The sequence below is a fragment of the Balaenoptera ricei genome, chromosome 3 (genome assembly GCF_028023285.1).
Source record: "Balaenoptera ricei isolate mBalRic1 chromosome 3, mBalRic1.hap2, whole genome shotgun sequence".
Taxonomy (NCBI): Eukaryota; Metazoa; Chordata; class Mammalia; order Artiodactyla; family Balaenopteridae; genus Balaenoptera; species Balaenoptera ricei.
In genome coordinates this window covers 92,673,121-92,695,267 of record NC_082641.1, presented here as the reverse complement: position 1 = coordinate 92,695,267, position 22,147 = coordinate 92,673,121, and the positions used below count along the sequence as shown (strand labels likewise).

General features: G+C 41.6%; 1 protein-coding gene across 2 annotated transcripts in view; it reads right to left on the bottom strand.

Moving 5' to 3' along the window:
* EPB41L4A (erythrocyte membrane protein band 4.1 like 4A) overlaps positions 1-3,065 on the bottom strand; it is a 263,842-nt gene extending 260,777 nt beyond the window's left edge. The window contains exons 1-2 of one of the 2 annotated variants that reach the window (XM_059916889.1): positions 2,453-3,065; positions 1,621-2,047 (exon numbers count right to left, since the gene is read on the bottom strand). In XM_059916889.1, the coding sequence (XP_059772872.1) occupies positions 1,621-1,719 (99 nt within the window). In that variant the 5' untranslated portion in view covers positions 1,720-2,047; positions 2,453-3,065. The remainder of the gene's footprint in view (positions 1-1,620; positions 2,048-2,452) is intronic. The other variant, XM_059916886.1, reaches the window with a different exon arrangement.
* Positions 3,066-22,147: the final 19,082 nt, after the last annotated feature.

Genomic DNA, 22,147 nt, shown 5'->3' with positions numbered 1-22,147 from the left:
ACAGGAGCAGGGCTTTCATGATTAAATAGGAAGCTCACACACCAGATGACTTTAGACTTCAGAAAGATTTCTATGTTTTTTTTTTAGTATCAGATCATCAGTTATCTTTCTCTAATTGTTTCGAAGCCAAAGAGAATCTCTGTATTATCAAAAATGTATGATTTTTTTTACTTTTGTCTATTTTGTGCTCACAGTACTCCAAAGAATGTTACGTCATCTTGTAAAGTAAGTTCTTTTCCTGATTTCATAGGGGTGGGGGGGATTGAGAGTTGGAACATAAAAAGCTAAAAATATACAATGAACACTCTCCCCACCAAAGAGTCTTTTATTGTCCTTGAAAGGAAACACTAAATGAGAATCTGATTGACTTTTGCTTATTACAATTACAGGAGAAACAATATTCAAAACAATTTCCTAAAGGGTTAACTGTATCTTGTGGCTTTAATTGATCATTTTTGCCCTCTTTCTCCGGCAAAAAAAAAAAAAAAAAAGACAGCTGTAAAATTAAAATTCTATACACCAAGAACGATAATAACAAAGCTGAAGCTTTTGGCCAAGAACATTTACTCTAGTGTGCATAAAGCTATGTAAAATCTGATTCACACAAGGAAATGCCCAGAGCCTACGCCATTAGGATTAACTTCTGAGATGACAAGACTACGACAAGACAATTGGCAGCCTGAACTTGATTTCTCAGACAGCCTCCTTGGCGGGGGGAGGGGGACAGTTTCCCTTCATCAGACTCAGCTGCTGAGGTATCTAAAATGCCTAAATGATTTAAAACTGAAGGAGAAAGGGAAACAAAACACTCGGGATTCCGATCATCTCTAGGTAGCTACGTTGTTGCGAGAGAAAAACTAGCGCGCAGGCGCGTCGGTCAGGTTGTCAACCGTAAACATAAGAGCTCGCCAAAATTAAGGAAGTGAATGTCTGTAAGCTCCCACAGCCTTTTTGTTTGGGTTCTCTAGGTTAATACCAGTAATTGCATTATAATGACCTACGAAGAGGCGCAAAGTTATTACCTCGTTTGGAGAGATGTTTACTTAAATGTTGGGATAAACCAGGTTGCTTTTGGAAAAGGAAATTATTTTCCGGCCAAACGTAGCATTACCTAACCACAAATACAGGCGACACAATCACAACCACCCAATAAATGTGTTTCAACGAGTGAATTATTTTACTTCCCCAATAATCCTATCAAGAAAAAAGGTCTTCAACAAAGCCGAGGGAGATCGTGCCTTCAACACTGTATGCTGCCCGTACAATCGATTCTGCGCCTCTTTGGGAGCTGCGGGGGCCTTAAACGCTGTTGGAGGAAAACGACGTAGGGAAGTTTGGGTCTCAGCTGCAGGACAGTGGATTGCAGCTGAGAGCTGGTGCATGGACCCTCCTACAAGGCGTCAAACTTACTTTCCTTTATGAAGGACTCAAAGTTAACTCACCCTGACACGTCCACCCTCCACCTGAGCGCGGGAGGCAGCTGCCGTTCGTTCCCACCGTGCAGAGACGCCACCGCCGTCCGCCCCGCCCGGGTGACAGCCCTGGGACAAAGCCGCGGAACCCCCGAGCCTGCCCGGCTACGCACCCCCGACCCCGAACATGCCCCCGGCCCGCGCCTACCTTGATGCCCTGCTGCTGTGTGGTGAGGGTTAACTTGGATTCATTCAGAAGCAAAACTTCGCAGTAAAATTCTTCCGGAACAGCGCAGAAACAGCCCATGTCGGCTGTGACCGGCCTCAGCCAGGGGAGAAAGCTGCGACCCAGGCGCCGAGCCGCCCCCTCCCCTCAAGCGCGAGGCATTAAGTTATTGTCCGCACCGCGGCGAGGGCGAGAGGACCAGTTCCCGGCGGGGTCCAGCGCGGCGCGGACCAGCCGCCCGGCGCGGACGTAAGGTAAGGAGGGCGGGGAAGCCCGGGAGAGAGTCAGCGCCCGCGAGCGGCCAGGGAAGCGCCGGAGGAACTGGGCTCAGAGGGCGGCGGCGCGTCCCCGCGCATCCTGCGGCTCCGGCTCCTCCGAAGGCGGGGGGGCCGCGGCCCCAACCGCAGCCCTGGAGACGACAAAAATCGCCTGTCAAAGGGGACAAGAGGCAAGAAAAGGGAGACACGAGAGCTCTAGGCCGTCCCCCTACTTGGAAGCCCCTAGAAGCTCTGCAGCCGCCTCCACCCACGCCCGCCTGGAGCGCTACAGAACGCACCGACCTCCTCTCCGCCTCCGGGGTCCCCAGCGGACGCGCACTTCCAGCTCCGACCCCACCCCGCAGCCCCGGGTCCGGTCCGCCGACTGGGGAGCACTCAGCTGTTCCTTTGTGTCAGGGGTACCCACGACGTCCCGGCCCCACTGCAGGGGCAGTGGGCGAGGGTCGTCACTCAGTCGGCTACCTCCACCTCCACCTCCCCAACCCGCGGGCACCGAGAAGCCCGAAAAGGGTCGGAAAGGGGTTTGGACTCCTTACCGCGACCGGCGAGTGGAGGTCAGCTCGTCGCGGGGCGCAGCTCCCGTCTGGGGATCCCCGAGTTCATCACGGGGCTACGTGTGGCCAAGTTGAAGCTTTCCCTCCGAGAACCCTCTGCCCGGGCGGCGGAGTGCTGCTTCCCCGGGAGATTCAGAGAAGCGGGCAGTCGGGGAACTTGCGGGCGGAGGAGCGGCCGCCCCGGCTGGGAACGCGGCCGGCGGGCTGGTGGGGTTTGCCCTGGGCGCGCCAGGCCGCAGCGGCTCCCGGGAAAGTTCTCTTGGCGGTGCAAGGGATGGCGCCCCGGGCGGGAATAGCCCAGGTGCAGCTGAGCCGGGCGTCTGCAAACGGCCCTGGAGCGAAGCGGGGACCCAGTGGCCGGGAAGGGGGCGCCCCTTCTGGGCGGGGTCTCTGCCGGGGATGGAGGGTGGAGCGGAGGTGGTCAAATGGCGAGGTGCGGAGAGGTCCGCACAGGAACCTGCGCTACGCAGGAGCGGGTCCGCCTCGCCGTCGCGGGCCCTGGCCCGGCTCGCTGTATCGGTTTCCCGGGGAGACCTGGAGGCTTGCTCTAGGAAGGCAGGCGCAGCGAGGGTCGGACCCTGGCTTTCTGTGCTCCCAGTCCCACGCCCTCCGCGGCACCGGCTGTGTCCAGGATTGGCGGGCACAATAGCTCTGAGGCTGCAGTGACCCCTGGTGGGAACTCGTGTCCGTGCGCAAGCAACCGAGGCTGAGCAGCGGGTGAGGCAAAGCCCCCGCTGGCCTTCGGAGCAGGTGCAGTTTGTGCACTCCAGCTGGGAACCAGAAGCAAGTTAATACAAGTGAAATAGGAGGCACAAGGGGAGGACGCGAGCCAGGGTGGACGGTAGGCCTCCCAGAAATCTTCTCTACTTTACATTGAGTATTAGAAAGAGCCAGAGTTTGGGTTTCAGACGGTTTTGAGTTCTCCACTCTACCACTTTTAAACTACGGAGCCCAAGTGCGAAAAATTTGCTTAAAGCCTAGGACGCTACTACTTAAAAAAACAAAAAACAAAAACCACCTGGTTGGGCTTCCCTGGTGGCACAGTGGTTGAGAATCTGCCTGCCAATGCAGGGGACACGGGTTCGAGCCCTGGTCTGGGAAGATCCCACATGCCGCGGAGCGACTAGGCCCGTGAGCCACAATTACTGAGCCTGCGCGTCTGGAGCCTGTGCTCCACAACAAGAGAGGCCGCGATAGTGAGAGGCCCGCGCACCGCGATGAAGAGTGGCCCCCACTTGCCACAACTAGAGAAAGCCCTAGCACAGAAACGAAGACCCAACACAGCCATAAATTAATTAATTAATTAATTAATTTAAAAAAACCCACCTGGCATCCACAGCACAGTAGAATGGAAATGCACAATGCCAACTTTAGAAGGAATTTCCTCCCATAGTGGTTTGCCACAAAGGACCTTCTGTAGAAAGCCTCCTTCCCTGTTGTCTCAGCCCCATCTAACATAAATTAGCACAACCCCCAAAGCGTGATAAACCCACTATGTTTGGTATGAACTTTACCTAAAGCTAAGAATCAAACCCTGCTTTATCTTTCAAACTTACTGTGAAATTGAAGCAGGTTTCGAAATTCTAACCAAATTCTGTGTCCAACTTTGGGTTGCACTGGCAAAGTTTTGCTTCCCATGAGCTGACATCTTATTATTCTAGATTTTAGTGTCTTTACTTGGGGAAGCTTTTCTTTTCTGTAATATAATTCCTCACACAAATTACCAAATGTGACTGAAAGATTGCGTAACAGATTTTCATTCTTTACCACAATATCCAATAGAGCCACCTAAGCTTACAAAAACAAAAGATAAGGCCCAAGTGTAATCATTTGCTTGCCAGTTTTGAGTTTTGCTGCCCCCTGTTTTATGTTCTTTGATTTTGTGATTTTGTTTCGCTTTACCTCCAATGGTAATGGAAAGGCTGGGGGTTTGGGCTGGGGCAGGGATTCTGTTCTAGGCTCCTCACAAGGGAAAGTACAAAGCCATGGAGTCCTGTACATATGACAGCGTTTTCTGGATGACACATTTCTTTTCCATGTCTTTATTGGGATGGAGAAAACAAAATCCACTTAACACAAAATTAGAGTTTCCTGGAGAAAATAGGAATTCCACAGGTGTTTTGTTGTTGTTGTTGTTAAACAGCCTATTGAGCTATGGAAACCAAGCAGGACACTGTGGGGCCTTCCTGGGAACAGACCCCACCCTCATGTCCCCTCGCCTCTTGTTTATATTATAGAAAAGCTTTAGTCTCCTAGGCCTTCCCCAAGTTCCAAAGGGAAAATTTAATCAGAGAAGTGAGAAAATGCAGAAACAGAGGAAAACAGTGAAGCAAGACAAAATAATAATAGTTTAGCCATAAAACAAAGGACCTTTAGTTCCTCCTCAAGGGCTTATACATAATGTTCTGAGCCATATCCTTGAGTTGTTTTGAAGATGCTAAAATTCCCACCAGGTGGAAGAAGTTAACTGCATGTAGACCCCAGACCAGTTCAAACCAGAAGGTTGGTGATGTTAGCTTCTGAAACACCACCCTGTTACCTCACCACCAACCATTCAGAAGGATATCCACCCTCTCCCTCACCTTGTCTTTAAAAACCCTTCCAGGAGAGCCATCGGGGAGTTCAGGTCTTTGTGAACATGAGCTGCCCATTCTCCTTGCTTGGCCCTATGTTGGGGGCCTTGCAATAAACACTGAACTTTCATTCACCACAACCCGGTTGGGAGATTGGCTTTACTTTGGGTGGGCTAGCGGACCCAAGTTTGGTTCAGGAACACTATAACTGGCACACAGTAAACTGTGTATATTTGAAGGACAGTTTGTAAGTTTTGACTTATGCATACATGAAACCATCACCACAGTCAAGCTAGTAAACCTGTCCATCACCCCCTAGAGTTTGCTCCGGTACCTTTGTAATCGCTCCCTGTCACTCCTCACCACACCTTACCTCCCCAGCAACCACAGACCTTCTTTCTGTCACTATCAGTTATCACCATTTTCTGGAGTTTTATATAAATGGAATAATAGTGCCAACTCTTTTCTTTTGGTCTGGTTTATTTCATTTAGCGTAATTATTGTCATATTTATCCATGTTGTGTATATCAATCGTTTGTTCATTCGTATTATTCAGTAATATTCCTTTGAACATGTGTATACCACCATTTGTTTATCCATTCATTTGTGTGGTTTCAAGTTTTTGACTATTACAAATAATATAAATATTACAGATCCTGCTACCAGGACTATACTAGTGAGCTCCGGCCGCCAAAACAAAAAGCCATAGACTGGGTGGCTTAAACAACAGGCACTTATTTTCTCACAGTTCTGAATGCTGGAAGTCTAATCAGGATGCCAGCATGGTTCCTTTCTGTTGAAACCTCTTCTCCTGACTTATAGGTGGCTGCCATCCCACTGCGTGCTCCCATGATCTCCTCTTTGCTGGGAGCTATTAGGGAGAGCATGAGCTCTGTGTGTCTTCTCTCATAAGAACACTAAACCTATTCTGTCAGGGCCCCACCCTTATGATCCTTTTAACCTTAATTACTGCCTTATAGGCCCTGTCTCCAAATACAGTCACCTTAGGGGTTAGAGCTTCAACATATAAATTTGGAGGGGACACAGTTCAGTCCATAGCAAGGATCCTTGTGTTTGTGTGGACATGTGCTTTTATTTCTTTTGAAATAGAAAAGAATAGAATCATTGGACTAGAAGATAGACAAATGGCAAATAAGCACGTGAAAAGATGCTCAAAATTATTTGTCATCAGGGAAGTGCAGATTCAAATCACCGTAAGATACCACTACAGTCCTAATAGAATGGCTACTACACCACCATACCAAGTGTTGGTGAGGGTGAGGAACAATTTGTGTTCTCATACACTGCTGGTGTGAATGTGAGATGGTACCACCACTTTGGATAACACTTTGACAGTTTCTCAAAACGTTGAACATATAACCATCCACAGGATTTTGGAGGAAAACTTTCTCTGCCTATCCAGAGAAACAAATTAACAAGGTACTACTCAAACATTTTCTCCCCAGGAAAATCATATAGTTTTTCAACATGTGCATAACATAATACAGTCTATTTAAAGCCTCGTGTCAAAACCTTTGATCTCTCTTCAGAGATTTTTAAGAAAATATTTTCTTTGGTCAAGATGACATTTTGTCGTAATAAGCCCATGTAGATGAGTCAAATGACAAACAAATTCAGAGTAGATACAATTTAATGGAAATATGTAGACCATCTGTGAAGGACTGCAGGAATCTCATCCTGGAAGAAGCAGTTTCACTTTACATAAAACAGGCCCCTACCCTTTGCTGAAACATGCACTTCAAAATGCCAGACACAGCATTCTGTTTAAAGCACCATATTCTCTTTAAGATGTGTTTAAACAGTCTATGTCTTCTGTCATCTTTTTATAATTTTATATTTTCCAAATTTCAGAAAGTTAACTAATTTGAAAAAAGAAAAAACACTTTTAAAACATTGACATAAATAAGTTAATTACTTCAATACCTGAAGGCTATGCAGTAGAATCACCAGGAAGACTTGTTAAAGCACAGATTCTGGCCCCATCCCCAGATTTTTGAATTCAGCAGGTCTGGAATGGGGCCTGAGAATCTGCATTTCTAACAAGTTCCCAGCTGAATGCTGCTGCTGCTGCTTGGGAACTACACTTAGAACCACTGCTTTAGAGCTTATCTCTCAAAAAAAATAATAAAAGTTGTTCCTAATTACCTACAAATAGTATTTTAAAAGGGGAAAGTTCATTCTTTACCAGCAGCCTCCCTCTTACTCTACCTCATCCATCAAAATAATGCCTGTCAAAGAAAAGAGTATTGAAGACCTTGCCAAGTAGGTTACATCACAAAGAGTAGTTTTTAAGGAAGGGAGATATCCCTGTTTGAGTTTCATCATATTATGGCCTAGTCTATTCAGATACCCTCCTCATTTTTCTTTCTCATATAGTATGTGCCCAGGCGCATCCAGTTTTTAAGCCCATCCTGCCTTCTGACTCACTTCATATAAATGTCATTAACCAGCTAGCCTCTCTTCTAAGTAGTGAAGCTTTAGATCCCATTTGTTGAAATGCCTCAAAGGTGTTACTCACATTTCAAGGGAAATCATGTCCTAAGATAGTTATCTAAGCTGTTTCTTCATCCTTGTGATCTCCATATAAATGTTCTTTGGGGTTTAGGGGAAATTCTAATTTTGCACAGTTTTGATTTTTTTTTTTGGTTGTGTTGGGTCTTCGTTGCTCTGCACAGGCTTTCTCTAGTTGCAGCGAGCCGGGGCTACTCTTCGTTGCGGTGCACAGGCTTCTCATTGTGGTGGCTTCTCTTGTTTCGGAGCACAGGGTCTAGGTGCACGGGCTTCAGTAGTTGTGGCACACGGGCTCAGTAGTTATGGCTCTAAGACGCAGGCTCAGTACTTGTGGTGCACGGGCTTAGTTGCTCTGCGGCATGTGGGATCGTCCCGGACCAGGGCTCAAACCCATGTCCCCTGCATTGGTGGGCAGATTCTTAACCACTGCGCCACCAGGGAAGTCCCTTTTGCACAGTTTTTAATCCTTGTTGGTGAATGCATCAGTATGGTTCGTATTTGGTATAAAAGGTTTGGAAACTTGACTTTGAAATACCGTAGTCTCCCCTTATCTGTTCAAATATATACTAGCAAAATATGGAAGCAAGGGAGCTAGTCAATAAGTCTAGTTCCTTTGGGGATATTTTTTGAGTTTTTTAAACAACAGATTAACATCTTTGCCTGTTGGATTGAGATTCCAAAGATTGGCAAGTGTGAGTTAAATGGGTATTTTGATATATTGTTGGTGGAATTATAGATTGATTCAGGCTTTCTGAAGTGCAATATGTCATAAATACAATAATTTAAATATGTATACACTCTGACCCAGAAATTCAATTTCTAGGAATTTATCCTTATCAAATAATAGACACAGATGTATGTAAAAAGATATTTACTACAGCATGTTTATAATATTAAAACTTTTTAAACAATCCAAGTGCCCAACAATAGGGAGTTATTAAATTAATTTTCGTGTATGCATATAATAGAATACCCAGCAGTTGTTAGAAAAGATGAGAGTCATGTATATGCACTGACATGGAAGTTCTCTTAGGTAAGCAGTGAAGTAAAAAAAGAGCAGCTTGTATAATAGTGCAAACGGAAACATCCATTTTTGTTTGTTTTTAAAAGAATGTTTGGATTTTTTACAATGAGCATGAATTAGTTTAAAACAAAAATCAATTTTTATATGGAATAATTGTCAAATTACCAGTTAGTGAAACTGGCCTTCATTTAAGAATGAATGCCTTTTCTATGTCCTAACCTGGACTCTACAATGTGTTGACTATTTTGCCTGGTTCATATATTCTGGTTTGCACCCTGAATAAGGCATATCAATTTAACTTTATTAACATCAATTTAGTGATACAGGTATTAATCCACCTAAACAAATTTGAGGAAAAGGATAAGGAATTTAGCTTTTAGTTACATGCAACTATTTTGATTTCGTTAGATGAGCCATGTGACCTTAGAGAAGTCCCATCATTTATAAAATAAGGGACCTGGGACTTATGGTGCCTCTTGATCTTCATGCCCAGCATGCTGCTTTCCCATCCCTCTCTTCTAGAAACGACACATTGCTCTTTCTGTAAGGAAAAGGAACAATATATGACAAAGGTTTCCCAAAGGAACAACCCAGTGTAACATCTGGCAAAGAAACATCTGGAGTAGATGGCCTCTGTACTCATGTCTAACCTTCTGATTCTGATATTAGGAAATTGTCAAGAAAAACTGAATACAGTCATTTTCTACAGGGAGGGAGATTGGCGGACAGGACTAGAACGGAGACAACGTTTACCATATTCCTTTTTACACATTTGGAGTTTTGTAGCCTCATTCTGTGCATGTGTTACTTAGTCACTACAGAAATAAGTATTTTAAAGTCACTTTTAAAAAGACAAAGTAGAGTTTATGATCTCATCTTTTTAAATGGGTCGGATAGATTAAGGATTGGATTTATATATGTGAAAATAACAGTGATTATCTCTTTGTGGTAGAACTGTGAGCGAATTTTGTTTTCTTTTCTATGATTTTATTTATTTTTGTAAATTTTCTTCCATGAATATCACCCCTGTGGCCAGATAAATCTTTTTAATGTTAAGCATTAATCTTACAAAATAAAAATGTGAAATAAAGAGCAAAAGGAGGCCAAATGAGCACATCAGAACAAGGGGAGAAGGCTTCCCTGGTGGCGCGGTGGTTGAGAATCTGCCTGCCAATGCAGAGGACATGGGTTCGAGCCCTGGTCTGGGAAGATCCCACGTGCCGCGGAGCAACTGGGTCTGTGAGCCACAACTACTGAGCCTGCGCATCTGGAGCCTGTGCTCCGCAACAAGAGAGGCCGCGACAGTGAGAGGCCCGCGCACTGCAATGAAGAGTGGCCCCTGCTCGCCGCAACTAGAGAAAGCCCTCGCACAGAAACCAAGACCCAACACAGCCAAAAATAAATAAATTAATAAATTAAAAAAAAAAAAAACAAGGGGGGAAGTTATCACACAATCTCCACAATCTCTATTAGCAACCACATCACCTGCTCTCAGGTGATGCTCTCAGGGTATGGCCTGGGAATCACTGACTTTCAGCCCCTCAGTCCTCATCCCCTTTCACAATATGAGCCGTTTTCCTAGCTTAAAACCCTCCTCTTCCTAAAATCCTCCTCTTTCAAAGTCTCCACCCACTGCCCCATTTTCAGCTCAGTAAGTCCACTCTCTGCTCAGGTATCCACTTTGCCCTCCCTCCTCCAGGAAACTCCTTTGACTCCTGGGTCTGTGTTGGGTCCCAATCTAATCTGCATTATTACCACCCCCTTACTAGACTGTAGTTCCTCAAATCTCGCCATGTTTGGCTTGTTCACTGTTATGTCCCAAGCACCTGTCACAGTACTTGACTGACAGTAAACTCTCAATAAATATGTGTTGAATGAATGAATGAGATCGCTTGTACAAGCTGCATCTGTGGCATGCTACCTGCACATTTCTTTTGAGCACCCTCAACTGGACTTGATTCCCTTGCAAAAAAACTCTTACTTTGCCAGCTATCTATATTCTCAACCAAAAGCAGCTTTTATTGATGTGGTAATAAAGAGTTGGAGTAAGCATACAACCTTTGTCATATATTGAAATGTGCACTTTACCCTTGAGGCTTCTCATTGCCTTGTGTATTACTGGGTTTTGTGGTTGGCGCTTGGATCTCAGAAGTGTTGTGAGATATCCCCTTATTTTCCATAGAAAGTAACCTGAATGAGCAATTAGGGCAGTGGTGAAAACGTCAGGCTTTCTTTGTGCAAACTTACAGACCAGAGTTTATGCTCAAGGTGTATTAAATAAATACCAAATACTATTAGAAGTTGCAGTTGAGCTGATATCCAAGATGATACTGATAAAAGAGTTACAATAATCTGTTCCTTTAGAAAGCTTGGTTGAGTTCCCCAAAATGAGGATTAATCTCTAATAAGCGTTTTTTTTGTTTTTTGGTTTTTTTTGGCTGGGTTGGGTCTTTGTTGCTGCGCACGGGCTTTCTGTAGTTGCGGCAAACGTTGGCTACTCTTCGTTGCGGTGCGCAGGCTTCTCATTGCGGTGGCTTCTCTTGTTGCGGAGCATGGGCTCTAGGCGCGCGGGCTTCAGCAGTTGTGGCGTGCGGGCTCAGTAGTTGTGGCTCACGGGCTCTAGAGCACAGGCTCAGTAGTTGTGGCGCGCAGGCTTAGTTGCTCCACAGCATGTAGGATCTTCTCAGACCAGGGATCGAACTCGTGTCGCCTGCATTGGCAGGCAGATTCTTAACCACTGCACCACCAGGGAAGTCCCTAATAAGTCATTTAATCTGGGTTTAGAGGATGCTGTATTGATATTATGATTGGAGTTGTTGTTGTTGGTAATATTATAAAACAGCGACAAGCAATATAATTACGTAAGACCTATAGCATGTGAAATCTGGAAGGAATTTTAATGATAACCTAATCCTACCTTTTAATTATTTTACAGATGAATGTATTGAGACACAAAGAGATGAAGTGTTTAACTCTTGGCAGAGTTGGATTTAACCACAGGACTCCTGCCCCTTAATTTTTTTTTTTTAAATGAAGTATAGTTGATTTACAATATTGTGTTAGTTTCAGGTGAACAGCAAAGTGATTCAATTATATATTTTTTGAGATTATTTTCCATTATAGGTTATTACAAGATATTGAATATAATTCCATGTGCTATACAGTAAATCCTTGTTGCTTATCTATTTCTGTATGGTAGTTTATATTTGTTAATCCCATGCTCCTAATTTGTCCCTTCCTCCCTCCCTCTCCCCTTTGGTAACCGTGTTTGTTTTCTATGTCTGTGAGTCTGTTTCTGTTTTATATATAGATTCATTTGTATTAGTTTTTAGATTCCACATATAAGTGATATCATATAGAATTTGTCTTTCTCTGTCTGATTTACTTCACTAAATATAATATTCTCTAGGTCCATCCATGTTGCTGCAAATGGCAATATTTCATTTTTTTATGGCTGAGTAGTATTCCATTGTGTGTGTGTGTGTGTGTGTGTGTGTGTATTTCACATCTTCTTAAACCAATTGTCTAGTGATGGGCACTTGGGTTGTTTCCATGCCTTGACTACTGTAAATAGTGCTGCTATGAACATTGGGGTGCATGTATCTTTTTGAATTAGTTCTCATCCTTTCTGAATATATACCCAGGAATGGGATTGCTGGATCAAATGGTAGCTCTATTTTTAGTTTTTTAAGGAACCTCCATACTGTTTTCCATTGTGGCTGCACCAATTTACATTCCCACCAACAGTGTAGAAAGGTTCCTTTTCTGCACACCCACTCCAGCATTTATTATTTATAGACGTCTTGATGATAACCATTCTGACCAGTGTGAAGTGTTACCTCACTGAAGTTTCGATTTGCATTTCTCTAATAATTAGTGATGCTGAGCATCTTTTCCTGTACCTGTTGGCCATCTGCATGTCGTCTTTGGAAAAATATGTCTATTTAGGTTTTCCGCCCATTTTTTGATTGGGTTGTTTGTTTTTTGATACTGAGTTATATGAGCTCTTTTAATATTTTGGATAATAACCCCGTGTCGGTCACATCATTTGCAAATATTTTCTCCCAGTCTGTAGGTTGTCTTTTCGCTTGTTTATGGTTTCTTTTGTTATGCAAAAGCTTTAAGTTTAATTAGGTCCCATTTGTTTATTTTTGCATTTATTTCTTTTGCCTTGGGAGACTGATCTAAAAAAATATTGCTACGATTTATGTCCAGGAATGTTTTGCCAGTGTTCTCTTCTAGGATTTTTATGGTTTCATGTATTATATTTAGGTCTTTAAACCATTTTGAGTTTATTTTTGTATATGGTGTGAGGGAGTGTTCTAATTTCATTGATTTAAATGTAGCTGTACAGCTTTCCCAAAACCACTTGTTGAAGAGACTGTCTTTTCTCCATTGTATATTCCTGCCTCCTTTGTTATAGATTAATTGACTGTAGGTGTGTGGGTTTATTTCTGGGCTATCCATTCTGTTCAGTTGATCTATATGTTTGTTTTTGTACTAATATCATGCTGTTTGGAAGTGTGGAAGTTTTATGTCTCCAGCTTTGTTCTTTTTCTTCAGGATTGCTTTGGCAATTCTGGGCCCTTTTTGGTTACATATAAATTTTAGGATTGTTTGTTCTAGTTCTATGAAAAATGGCATGGTTATTTTGATTGCATTAAATCTGTAGTATGGCCATTTTAACAATATTAATTTTTCCAACCCAAGAGCATGGGTTATCTTTTCATTTCTTTGAATCATCTTCAATTTCCCTTATCAGTGTTTTGTAGTTTTCAGCATGTAGGTCTTTCACACCTTTGGTTAAGTTTATTCCTACAAATATTTTTTGACATGACTTTTATTTTTATTTTTTTCTGGCCTCACCGTGCATCTTGTGGGGTCTTAGTTCCACGACCAGGGATTGTACCCAGGCTGTCAGCAGTGAGAGCATGGAGTCCTAACCACTGCATCGCCAGGGAATTCCCGATATGATTTTAAATGGTTTATTTTTTTAAATTTCTCTTTATGATAGTTCATTATTAGTGTAAAGAAATGCAACAGCCCTCTGTATATTAATCTTGTATCCTGATACCTTGCTGAATTTATTTATTAGTTCTAATAGTTTTCATGTGGAGACCTCAGGATTATCTATATAGTGTATCATGTCATCTGCAAATAGTGACAGTTTTACCTCTTCCCTTCCAATTTGTAAACCTTTTATTTCCTTTTCTTGTCTGATTGCTGTGGCTAGGACTTCCAATACTATGTTAAATAGAAGTGGTGAGAGTGGACATCCTTGTTTTGTTCCTCAATTTAGTGGGAAGGCTTTCAGCTGTTCACCCGTGAGTATTATGTTGGCTGTGAATTTGTCATAAACGGCTTGTATTATGTTGATATATGTTCCTTCTATATCCACTTTGGGGAGAGTTTTTTTCAGGAAGGGATGTTGAATTTTTTCAAATGCTTTTTCTTCATCTATTTAGATGATCATGTGGTTTTACCTTTACTTTTGTTAATGTGGTGTACATTGATTGATTTGCATATGTTGAACCATCCTTGCATCCCTGGAATGAATCCAACTTGATCATGGTGTATGATGCTTTCCATGCATTGTTGGACTTGGTTTGCTAATATTTTGTTGAGGATTTTTGCATCTATAGTCATAAAGGTATTGGCCTGTAATTTTCTTTTTTTGTAATGTCTTTGTCTGGTTTTGGCATCAGGGTGATGGTGGCTTCATCGAATGAATTTGGGAGTGTTCCCTCCTCTTCAGTTTTTTGAAATAGTTTGAGAAGGATAGGTATAAGTTCTTCTTTGTATGTTTGGCACAATTCCCCAGTGAAACCATCTAGTCCTGGACTTCTGCTTGCACAGAGTTGTTTTTGTTTTTGTTTTGTTTTTACAAGTTCTATTTTACTAATGATCAGTCTGTTCAAATAATCTGTTTTTTCTCGATTCAGTTTTGGCAAGCTGTATGTTTCTAGAAAGTTGTCTATTTCTTCTAGGTTGTCCAATTTGTTGGCATGTAACTGTTCTTAGTATTCTCTTATGATTTTTTTGTGTTTCTGTAGTATCTGTTGTTATGTCTCCTCTTTCATTTCTCATTTTGTTTATTTGGGTCCTCTCTCTTGTCTTCTTGGTAAGCCTGGCTAGAAGTTTGTCAATTTTGTTTATCTTTTAAAAAAAATAGCTCTTGGTCTTATTGATCTTTTCTATTTTTTTAAATCTCTATTTCATTTATTTCTTCTTTGATCTTTATTATATCCTTCCTTCTTCTGACTTTGGGTTTTGTTTGTTCTTCTTTTTCTAATTATTTTAGGTGGTGGTTTAGGTTGTTTATTTGAGATTTTTCTTATTTCTTGAGGAAGGCCTGTATCACTTTGAACTTCCCTCTTGGAACTGCTTTTCCTGCATCTCATCAATTTTGTGGGGTTTTTTTCATTTCCATTTGTCTTGAGGTATTTTCTAATTTCTTCTTTGATTTCATCATTGACCCATTACTTTTTTTTTAATAGCATGTTGTTTAGTCTCCATGTGTTCATCTTTTCTCACTTTTCTTTCTGTGGTTGATTTCTAGTTTCATATATTTGTGGTCAGAAAAGATGCTTAAAATGATTTCTATCCTCTTAAATTTGTTGAGGCTTGTTTTGTGACCTAGTATGTGGTCTGTCCTAGAGAACATTCCATGCATGCTTGAAAAGAATGTGTATTCTGGTTTGGGGGGATGTAGTGTCAGGTAGGTATCACAAGGTTGCAGCTGCCAATGCAAGGCTCTCTCTGCCCTGATTTTTAGCAGGCCAGCACATATGCACTCCTCTTCAGTAGAGCCTCAGCTTCTCCAGCCCTTCTATCTGTCTCAGCAGATTTCCCAGCAGGCAAGGGGGCTGTCTCTGTGCATGACCCCTGGACTGAGATGTCCAGTTTATAGCTTATCCTGCTCAGTCCCCAGGGCAAGGGTCCACCCATGTGGACCTTCTGCTTTTTATAGATCCTTCCTAGAGACACAGGTCCTGACCTGATGCCTTTTATTCCCATCCTACCCACTTGCACTGAGAGCTTTCTTGTAGCTTTTGTTGTATAGGAGTTCTTCTACCAGTTTCCAGTTAGTTTTCCATGACAGTGTTCCATATGTAGATTTTTTTTAAGTGTTTGTGGGGGGAGGGGAGTTCCATGTCCTCCTACTCCACCATCTTGATCTCCCTCTCCTTAAGTCTTAATTAATTAATTTTTTCATTTATAATTTACCATTACATGCAATATAACATCACCCCAAACTCTAGGAAAGTATGAAGTTAAGCTTTGTTGTGTATACATATACTATATATACCAATAGTGTATATGAACAGTGAATATGCTTAGTCCAGGTTGTAGGTAAGATAAAGCAATATTTAAGAGGGGGTATATATCCAACCATAATCAAATTACAATATTTCATTGACTCTAAGATGCCACTGATTCCATTAGTAACTTATTTTTTTACCACCAAGAAAGAAAGAATTAATTGATGACACTATCAATTATGAGAGATATCCCAATTTCAGAAATACTAACCTGTGGGAAAAAATGTCATCTTGAAAACTAACAAAGTATGATGATAATTAGGATCATGTTTATACTACTCTTTTCTGCTAAAATAACTGATTAATGTTACAAATGTCTCTGTATTTATACCATGCTCATTGGTAAATATAAGTGAAGGACACAGATATAAGTATTTTCATGTAACATGTATACAAGAAAAAATACATGTATGTAATTTTTTTTGTAAATCAAATGATAGGAGGATGCTTTTGAAAACCCAACTTAAACCAATCTTTAAAATAGAGTTTATTGCCTTGCTGACTACAAATTTCAAGCATCATCCAAGAACTCACTCTGATTCCCTGTGACCTTTTACCTATACCACCTCCATGTATTGGTCTTTAACTCAGCCTGTTTTCTCTTGAAGCAATCAGATGCTGGAGTAATTCCAATACTCACATCTGTTCTCCACACCACACAGAGAAAAGGGTGTAAACCATCCTAACTTTCTTAGTTGGAGGCCCGGGGTTCACTCTGATGGACCAGCTTGAGTCACACGCAGTTCAGTGGAGTTATTAGGAGCACAGATTCCAGAGCCAAACCACCTGAGTTCAGAATCCAACCCAGCTCACTCTTTACAAGCTCTGAGACTCAGAGCAGCACAAAGAGGGGGTTATAATAGCACCTACCTCATGCAGTTGTTGTGAGGGTTAAATGGACTAATGCAGTCATTAGAACAGTGCCTGGCACTTAGTACATCCTATGAAAGTATTTTTGATGATGATGGTGATGATGATGTTGATGATGATGATGAGGATGGTGATGGTGATGGTGGTGGTGGTGGTGGTGGTGATGATGATGGTGATGATGATGTTGATGATGATGATGATGATGGTGATGGTGATGGTGGTGGTGGTGGTGGTGGTGATGATGATGATGGTGTTGCTCATCCCTGAAACAATCACTGTGGCTAGAGGGAGAATGTACTGAAAGGCTTAGCCTAGGTCAGAAGTCACCTCCCGAGTGATAGGCAGCATTTGCTTCTCTGGAATCACATGTATCCCCAAATAGGGGCACTGAAAAGGAATAATTAGGCATTTGAAGCATAGAAAGCAGGTAGGAGTAACCAACAAATGTCCACTACCCAAATCATGATTTAAATACACAGGGTTGCTTGACAAATCATATTTGGAAATGAGGGCCATGTGTTCAAGATAAATAATCATCCTTTGCCTTATATCTTTGACAAATACCTATTTTCATGTACCAAGCTTCCATGTTGTATGAAATATACACTTAAAAAATGGTACTCAGACTCCCCTTTTCCTCACATATTTCCATTCATTTTACTACTCAATCACGACATTGACAACCCACTGTGTACCATGCTTAGCAATGAGCAAACTGCACATGGTTTCTGCCCTCATGGAGTTTGCAGTCTCACAGAATGATAGTTCTTAGCAAGCATTAATCTTCCTTTAGTTAGATCACTATTGTATAAGATAGAAGTGCAAATAAGACTCTAGAAGATCATTATGTGAATTTTGGGGGTTGAGTAGATTATTTTTGACTCCAGTATTATAATTATAAATGTTTTTATGGGCCTGTCTTCCCTATTAGACTATGAGCTGCTTGAAGGCAGAGGCCGCACCTTATTCCGCTTCTTACCTGTAACACCTAAAGTACTGCCTGGCACATCATATGTATCCCCAGCTTTTAATGAATCAATTTAGTCTCTACTCCAAACGAGTAGTATGCATGGCTGGAGTGGATTAGAGTTAGGGAGGAAGAAGTAGTTCCTGAGTATTTATCCAAAAGATACTTCTGATTTTGCAGTTTATGATATCTTGAGGTTAAAGTTTACCTTCCCCTTACCTATATATCAAAGCAAAATATGGCATATAATCTGCTTCTGAAATTAAACCCCAGTTTTTAACTGGGCATTTTCCCCAAATTCCCTTGCTAGTAGATACATCCATGTGGCTCAGACCTGGCCAGTGAGGTATAAGCGTTAAGTATTCAATGGCACTTCCTGAGAGCCTTTTAAAAGTCTTCCTAAAAGTCTTTAACAAGAAGAAAGGAGACATACACCATCTGTCATCCCTGCTGGTGGCTGGCATTTGAATGGATGGCTGGAACTCAAACAGCCAGGTCAAGACAATGGCAGGGAACAAGAAAGGAGCCTACACCCAGCACACATGGAAGGACCACACTAGCCTGGGGCAGCCTGTCTTGGCTTCTTTATGAGAAAGGAAGAAAGAAACGTCCACCTGTTCAAACCCCTGTTGTTTGTTGTTTGGGGTTTGTTTTGCCTTTTTGTTACAGGTGGCCAAATGTAATCCTGTGTGAAACCCACAGCCGTGTTTCGAACTGTATAGGATAGCAAAGAACTAAATAAACAACCTACACACCTTTTTTTTTAAGGACCACTTACTTATGTGCTCTCTGCCACTCCTTGAAAATAAGTTTTGTCTATGATTGAAGGAAAATATTTAACTTCTCTGATTCTGTATATCCTTAAAATTTGTAAATTCCATTTCTTTGAAAATCTATTACTCAGACTTCTTAATTAATTCAGAAAAAATTAGGAGAAAAGAAGGGATTGCTTCCTCTGTAGAAGTCACCATGGCCACCTGCAGCAGCAGCCTGACTATCCTTGCCCCTCCTTTGGCCACTCTGGACTTGGGAAACGGGAACGGGGGCAGAAAGCAAAGGTGGGTGAGGGGATACTCCAGAGTTACTTCTTGTTACTCAGAAATCGTTTTAAGTAGCTTTTTAAAATCCACAGCCCTTTTCCCCAGGCCTGTTGTATAATTAACCTCACTTGAGGTTCTACACCCTGTGACAAAGACAGGGCCAGTATTATCCTCATTGTAAGGTTGAGTAAACTGGGGCTCAGAGAGGTGATAGGACTCCCCCAGCCAGTGGTGTTGTGGGGAGAGGGGGTCTGTTCCACTTGGACGTGCTGTAGTTGCCTACACACTCATGGGTCTGACCCAATCAAGTAATTCCTCCTTTTTAAAGTAAAGGTGAAATAAAACAAAGGTATGCTTCTCCTCAGTCTGATTTAACAAAGCCTCCCATGGGACCATCTTGAGGTTAGGCAATCAATATCCATCCTATTTTTCCTTTTCTGGATTTCAGATTTCACAAGTGGACTTTGGTGAAAGAATTGGGCGTGGGGGTGGATTAAGGTACCAACAGGAGAGCCTTGTTGATATTTCAGTCTCTTCCCAGACTGTGCTTCTGAATGACCAAGGCCCCTGCTTGCTGGGCTGGCGGGCCCCCTGACTGATCAAACCTGCCAGCACACTTCAGCTGGCACCCCAGCAAACATATGGTGTCAGGTCAATATTTACCTTCATTTGACGCCTGCAGCACTTCATCTATTTATTTATTTATTCAGCAGGCAATTAAGCTTCATGGAGCAAAACCCCTTTGTTCTCTACTTAGGTTACTGGATATCAGAGCTGTGGCAAACAGCTTTCAGACAAGACCATCCAACCCTTAGTGTGCAATGTTTGCATACCATTGCTTCTTCTATGAGAGGAAAAAGGAATACACAAACATATGCACACAAATATATATTTGGACAATATTATTATGTACAGAAGTATACATTATTAGTAATATAGTAAATATAAATATGTTTATATTTATTTTTATATATTTATTTATATCTCTATATATAATATTTATAATATATTTAATATATATTTATATATAGAAATATTTTTATATACAATATATTATCTGAGAAACTCTATATAATATTCTTTTTAATTTAGGCATACATCATGTCAGTGTGTTACTGGTGTTTTTTGGTACCTTGAGAGGCTTTTGTAAATAGAAAAGATTATTGAGGAACTTCATTTTTTTGATAAGTTATGTATTAAAATTAAATATGGGAAGTCTAGGTCTTTTTAGAGCTTTTAGTTCACTTACAAATATTATTATTCTGTTCATACAACTAACAAATTTTAACAGTCACTTTTAAGGAAGGTTTGATTAATGTATTAAATTAATATACAAACTGAGTTCATAAAAAAAAACCCTCAAACATTTTAAACAGCGTTTATACATTTTATTTCCATCTTAAGTATTTCAACTATCTAAAGAACAAGCCAACCCTTTTTAAGAACCTAAATTACTCATACATGGCTATTAAGCATATTTTTTAAATGTTTTAAGATTTCTAATCCTGTTTTTAGACTTACTAACATATCCTTATATTTTCCAACTTAAAGTCACAGGTTTAAATCAATTATTCAATTATAAATTTATATAAGAAACAAGGTTACTTGTTGACTCTAACAGGCTCAGTTCCCTTAAATATAACAAATACTTAAAGTATGAAATATGCACAGGTCCCTTAAGACAAAAATTATTGATGTCCTAAATTTGTCTCTGTATTTAATTCTGAATCTTCCTGAGAGTAAAAGATGCTTTATAACTAAGGAAACAATGTCATCCCAAGTAATTTTGGGATTACCGTCTCAACATGCTAACATTTCTTCAAGATCACAGATTTTAACTGGGACATGAGGTTAGGGGTTAGAAATACGCAGCACCATCTTCCTCCCAACCCCTATGGTCATGCTGAGCCCCTTCTCATAGTCACTGTGTAAATGCCAAGTGACTGGGTTTAAGACTCTCCTGACCCTAAAGGGTGGTAGGCTCTAAACAGTGGAGGCGCTAAAATCTTTTCTCCCTATTCTGCTGCCCCCACCCTTGCACTTGAGCCACTAACTTGGAGAAGTCTCCTCCCTCTCCCTCAATTCATAATCTAGCCAAACAATCACCAGATTATTCCTATTTCACCTACAACCTCTGAAATCTCTCTCAAATCTGCCCCTCTTCTCCTTCCCCACATCTGTTGCCTGAGTCCAGGCTTCATCATTCCTGCCTCTGGTTACTCAGTAGCCCCCTCACCAGTCTCGCCTGTCCAGGGGCTCCACACAAGCCTCCTCCTTCGATCATGTTGATAAAAACCATCCCCCATCACTGCCATTTACAAACACCTTCTGCACACCAGGCAATAAGCCAGGTGTTCTACCTATGTTTTCCCATTGGCTTTCACCAGAGCCCTGCATAAGGCAAATCATTGCCTCATTTTAAGATGAATATATTGAGACTTCAAAAAGTTTAAGTAACTTTTTCAAGATCCCAGAGCTAGTGCAGAAATAAATCAGGATTTAAACCCAATGCTTAGCAGTTCCCCAAACAAGTCTTATCTCCCTTCTCCAGCTATAACACTCCTACTGTTTTCAGAACTATATTCATGGATTTCTTCCTCTGAGAAGACTGCCCTACTCCCGACCCCAGTCTGATTTCGGTATCTCTGCCTTGGTTTCCATAGCACTTTCTACATTGCTTTATCTGAGCACTAAGCACTTTACTATAAATGATTTGCTTACACTCCTTTACCTTTCCAGTATCAAGGAAACTGCCTGACACGCTGATAAATAAATGTGAGTGGAGATGGGGATGGGAAGAAGCAAACGAACAGCTCCTTGCTGTGACTCAAGCACAGGTTTTATCTGGAGACCAAAAAACTCCATCACTTACTAGTCCAGTGACCTTGGGCAAGTCTTCTAACCTTTCTGGTATTAACTCAGTGATCAAACAAGAATAATAATTCCTCTTGCTGGGTTGTTGTGAGAATACAATTAATATATACAAAGAATGCTAGGCATATTGCTTGACCCATAAACAATAAATGGCTACATTATGATATCGTTGTGGCTATTGACCACCAAGGAAGTTGTGAGCAGGTGACATGAATGAGGTATATAAAAGTGGAGTACCTTGCAGGCAAGAGCCTGGCCTCTCTGGGGACCAGCAATAGATCTGCTCTATCTCTAGATACAGCTCCCTTTCAACCTAATCAGAAGATGCTGAAAGTCTGCCCTTGTCCATGGTTTATTCTAATTGAAATCTGCAAACGTTTATTGAGCTCCCACTGTGCTCCCACTGTGTGCCTTGTAGAAGACACACTAATGAGAACAGACCTCTGCCTTCCAGGAGTTGGTTCTATTGCTCACA